Genomic DNA, 5898 nt, shown 5'->3' with positions numbered 1-5898 from the left:
TTCTAATAATATATTTTATATAACTAATTTTTGAAAAATATATGAATCAATATCATGTTAGTAGATAATGAATATATGTTCTGACACAATTTCATAGTGAAATGTGAAATGTCAATTGCTATAAACATTAGCTGCTAATAACTAAAAATTAATGATAATCATTAAGCTATCAGCTGTTTTTACAAAATAGCAATAGCTGCTATTTTCTACTGCTATTTTAAAATAGCAATAGCATTAGCAGATGTTAAAAAAAAAATAGCTGTTTACCATCACTACGGAGATTATTAAACGTATATTTGCGGCGGGTCATAGATGGTCGTGCGCCACTTGCTGGACTTTGTACCGTGGCGTATCGCACGCGGTATTAGTCAGTCAAAATACCATATGCACGTATTAGGGCTTCCGTTGATAAAAGTGTCACAGGTCGCGGGGCGCCGTGTATCGATAACGCCGCGGGACCGTGTCAAGGTTTGTTCAATGTTACATATTGACTAATCATTAATGAGATATTGGCATTTGAAAATGCCAATAACTGGATTAATCATATAATTTTTGGTTTATATAATAAACTGCTCCAACTATTTTAATAATACTCGGATTAAAATAACATTTTCAGAGGTAATTTTTAAATCAATTACCTTTGTTTCAACATACATTTTATGAAAATTCAATCATTAATCTAGGTACTGTGGAGTCTTAAAAATCATTAAATTTTCGGAAAAATAGTTAATTATGTATGTATAAAAATTTGAAATATTTGGCATAGTAACGGGATATTTTCATCATTCTAAATTACTCCAAACTGTAGCGCTTGTATTAAGTAAAACAAATGAGCAGTTCATCATAAACTCGTAGATTACTCACAAAATATTTTGGAAAAACAATTTTGACTTCTTTTAGTTACATATAATACCTATTTTATCAGCTAATAACCACTTTTTAGAATTTTCCTTCTAACCTTTATTATCTATGGTAAGACACATTGTTGTAAGTTTATAAACACACTAACGGGCAATACAGAAATTATATCCATTGCTAGTCTTAATTCATAACAAACACTCNGAAATTATATCCATTGCTAGTCTTAATTCATAACAAACACTCCGTGACTGTGACAGCGATGTCATAAAAAACTAAAAAGTAAAAAATAAATATAGTTTAAAAAAACTGAAAAACACGCTTTTAAAGCATATCGAACTAAAAATAATAAACTTAAAAAAAAGTTAAAAATAATTTTAAAAATAAGCTTAAAACAATAATACTAGTATTTTTCGTTCATTATTGTTTTAAGCTTATTTTTAACTTTTTAGTTCGATATGCTTTAAAAACGTGTAATTCAGTTTTTTTAACTATATTTAAGTTTTGTGCGCTTTTTCTACTTAAGATTTTGGTCTTCTTTCTGCGACTCAAATTTATTTTGGATGTGGGTTATAAGATATTTATATACAGAGTGGCCCACCACTCACTGACAACTTAAATAACTTTTGATCCAATTAAAATTTTTAGTTGATTTTTTTTTTAAATAATAGTTATACGTTAGGTCTATAGCTATATCTCAATAATTAATTTTTTTACATTTTATTAAAAATATTAATTATTTTTAAATTTTAAATAAAATGTAAAAAAAAAATCTAAGATAGCTATTTTGTAGAGTAGAATTTAAGAAAAATTTTAGTAAAAAAATATCTTATTAATATTCAGTAGTAAATATTCTGTAGCGTTTTGAAGTTTGTGAAAATTTGAATTTTCATGTACTATTTTACGGTATTAAACATTGAAATACGTATTGAGAAAAGGACAGAAGAAAACGCTATCTTTTCATGATTACTGTGTATACATATGATGATAGTGTGTATACATTACAAACTTGGCATAAATACCATGATAAGAAATTAGATAAGGCAATTATTACTTATCACTCTCATTCAAAAGTATATTGAAAAGATAGCGTTTTCTTCTGTCCTTTTCTCAATACGTATTTCAATGTTTAATACCGTAAAATAATACATGAAAATTCAAATTTTCACAAACTTCAAAACGCTACAGAATATTTACTACTCAATATTAATAAGATATTTTTTTACTAAAATTTTTCTTAAATTCTACTCTACAAAATAGTTATCTTGGGTTTTTTCTTTACATTTTATTTAAAATTTAAAAATAATTCATAATTTTAATAAAATGTAAACAAATTAATTAATGAGATATAGCTATAGACCTAACGTATAACTATTATTAAAAAAAAAATCAACTAAAAATATTAACTGGATCAAAAGTTATTTAAGTTGTCAGTGAGTGGTGGGCCACCCTGTATAGCCATTAGGATTGGTAAACGGCAGCACAAAAATATAAGTGTGTCAAATGTAACATTTATTTACAAAAATTGCTTTTACGTTTCACATCACCACAATTAGTTTTTATTTGTTGTAAAATTTAATATTTATTTATAACACCTTGTGCGCCCGAACTATTGGGTTACGCAATAAATATTTAGTGTTCTTAATAAATCATACTGTAGAAAACATGTCTTCGGTCAATTTAACTTAAAAATTTTAATATTTTTGGAAAAGCTATTTTGAGTCTCCCCTGAGGGCACGTAAACACTCAGATTTAAAATATATATTTATACCAAATGATAGATAAATACCTAAGGTAGTTTTATATAAAAATTGTTTTTACTCATCTATTTTTTAGTGTTTTTAATAGACCACTTTATAGAAAATAAGTATTCGGCCCAATTTTTTTTTAATTTAAAGTAAATTATATTATTTTGGTTTAATATAAAAAGTGTTCAGTAAATAAGGAAAAGGTTCAGATATTTAAATAATTAAAACAATAGAATTCTGGTACTTCACTTACTGAACACCCTAAATATTTAATGTTATGTGTAAGTTGGAAAAGTATCAAGTTTGACATCTCTTGTATTAGAAAAAATAGACGTAATGTCAAATAAAAGGAGCACATATAAATTAATTAAAAAATAAAACATGAGTAGATAATAAATATATGTTCTGACACAATTTCACAGTGAAATGTGAAATGTGAAATGTCATTAGAGCGGCGGCATTTTAACCCAACGAAACCCAACAAAAGGTCTATTTTAGAAAAATTACTTAATGATTTTTTTTTATTTCCATGCACTCACAAATAAGTAGTTAAAGTCAAAATTTAAAATACAAAAAGACATTAGAGCAATGATAATTAAGACGGTGACGACGGAAGCGTCAACGTTAGTGGTGATGACGGCGGCGTTTAACCCAACGCTACCTAAACATGACTACATGTGTGAGTACAACGTAACAAAATTGACTTTCCTTAATTCATGCCCCTTAATAAGTAGTTTAATAAAATGGATTAGACTAAAAGTGATATTACGTTTAATATCGTTTATTTTAAACTTAGAGTTTAATAATATATTTATAAAGATATTTACAGTGCAATATTATTTGCAACTACATTTTTGATATTGAGTCAAATTCTATTCTATAGTTCAGTAACATAAACAAATAATTATTTTCGCTAACGAGTATAAGTTATTGATGTTTTCTAATTGAAAGTATTTACTTTAATTAGCTAAAATATACACGTGCACTATTATTTGAGCTAATGAGTTAATGACTCTTCCTAATTAAATCATACATTCACAGTGATTAATATCACTATCAAAAAAAACGCTTCGATGCAAATCTTTAGATAGTGTTCAATTTTAAAAAATTGGTGTATTATTCTAAAAGCTACATGATCTGCTAGTTCCTTTTTGATATTCTGATTAAGATAAAGTATGTCAAATGAAAAAGGGATTATTAAAAAATATTATTTCTCATAAAAAAATTGCGTTGATCCATACACTTTTCAATAAGTTAAAGCATTATAAAGTTAAAAATATAAAAAATAAAATCGAGAATTTTTACACACAAGTAGCATTTGGTTGCCATTTTCACCACGAAGACAAATCCAGAGGTCAAATTTTTTTTTTTTATAATAAAGTACATTACATTAGCTTTAATTTAAGATACATATATTAAGTGTCAGACCTTCCAGAATATTTTCAAAAAAGTTGAAAAAGTTCATTTTTTGTGAAAAAGTTGTCCTTTTAAATCCCCCCCTGTGGGCAGGTTAAGTATCAGATTTACAAAAGAAATATACCAAATGATAAGTAAAGACATCAAGCATCTATATAAAAATAAATTATATTGAAATGTTCATTTTTGAAAAAGTTAGAGCATTATTAAGTTAAAAATATAAAAAAAAATTATTTTACAAAAATCGTAATTTTTTATTAACTTTGATGTCAACTTTCACCACGAAGACAAGTCCAGAGGTCAAATTTTTTTTTTCAAATTAAAGTATACTACATAAGCTTCAATTTAATATATATATAAAAGTGTCAGACTTTCCGGAACACTTTCAAAAGTTAAGTTAAAAAAGTTCTACTTTCTATATGCATTTTTTATATTTGAAGCCCTCCCATATATAGGAAAATAGTCTGATTTAAAAAAAAAATGAAAGATGTATATAAATACAANATTTAAAAAAAAAGTATATCCAATGAAAGATGTATATAAATACTACTTCTCATGAAAAAATTGTATTGATCCATACATTTTTTAAAAAGTTATAGCACTTTAAAGTAAAAAATGTAAATTATAAAATCGAAAATTTTCACACAAAAATAGCATTCGGTAGCCGTTTTCAGCATGAAGACAAGTCCAGAGGTCAAATTTTTCTTTTTCAAATTAAAGTAAATTACATTAACTTTTATTTAAGATATATATAAAAGTGTCAGACCTTCCGGAACATTTTCAAAAGTTAAGTTGAAAAAGTTAACTTTTTGTGAAAAAGTTGTCATTTTAAATCCCCCCTGTGAGCAAGTAAAGGGTCACATATAAAAAAAAATTATACCAAATGAAAAGTAATAATATCATGCATCTATATAAAAAAAAGTTATATTGATATGTTCTTTTTAAAAAAGTTACGGCAGTTTTTAGTAAAAAAAAATTGAAAAAATTTCGAAAATTAGTGATTTTTAAATTTGTAATTATTTTGGAGGTTTCCCCCATTTACGGGGAACGAGGGAATTTTTTTCAATTTTTAAGGGTAATGTCTTCGACTAGATACGATTTGTGATCTTTTGACGTATCGTTGAAAGAAATCCGTTCGGTGAGAGCTGAGAAAAAGTGGTAACAGACACAAAAAAAAAAAAAAAACCCAGCACAGGGGGGTCGCGGCAAATTGGTGACGTGGTATAGATGGATCAAGTATAATGATATCTGACAGTGATTAAAATCACTAATAAAAAAAAAACGCTTCGATGCAAATCTTTAGATAGTGTTTAATTTTAAAAAATTGGTGGATTACTCCAAAAGCTTCATAAACTGCTAGTTCCTTATTAATATCCTGATTAAGATAAAGTATGTCGAATGAAAAAGGAATTATTAAAAAATAGTATTTCCCATAAAAAAATTACATTGATCAAAACACTTTTCAATAAGTTATTGCATAATAAAGTTAAAAATGGAAAATACAAAATCGAAAATTTTCACACAAAAATAGCATTCGGTAGACATTTTCACCATGAAGATAAGATAAAGTCCGAAATTTTTTTTTATCATGATAAAGTATATTACATTAGCTTTAATTTAATATATATATAAAAATGTCAGACCTTCCGGAACATTTTCAAAATTTAAGTTGAAAAAGTAAATTTTTTGTGAAAAAGTTGTCATTTTAAATCTCTCCTTGTGGGCAGGTTAAGGGTTAAATTTATGAAAAAAATTTACCAAATGTAAGGTAATGATATTATGCATCTATATAAAAAATAATTATATTGATATGTTCATTTTTGAAAAAGTTATGGCACTTTTAAGTAAAAAAAATTGAAAAAATTTCGAAAATTAG

General features: G+C 26.0%; 1 protein-coding gene across 1 annotated transcript in view; it reads right to left on the bottom strand.

Moving 5' to 3' along the window:
* Positions 1-2851: 2851 nt before the first annotated feature.
* LOC126898042 (uncharacterized) overlaps positions 2852-5898 on the bottom strand; it is a 4608-nt gene continuing 1561 nt past the window's right edge. The window contains exon 4 of the mRNA XM_050671991.1: positions 2852-2867. Within this exon, the coding sequence (XP_050527948.1) occupies positions 2852-2867 (16 nt within the window). The remainder of the gene's footprint in view (positions 2868-5898) is intronic.

The sequence above is a fragment of the Daktulosphaira vitifoliae genome, unplaced genomic scaffold, assembly GCF_025091365.1.
Source record: "Daktulosphaira vitifoliae isolate Bord-2020 unplaced genomic scaffold, ASM2509136v1 Scaffold_2, whole genome shotgun sequence".
Lineage (NCBI taxonomy): Eukaryota > Metazoa > Arthropoda > Insecta > Hemiptera > Phylloxeridae > Daktulosphaira > Daktulosphaira vitifoliae.
Note: the sequence above shows the minus strand (reverse complement) of the source record. Positions and strands in the feature narration are given on the sequence as shown.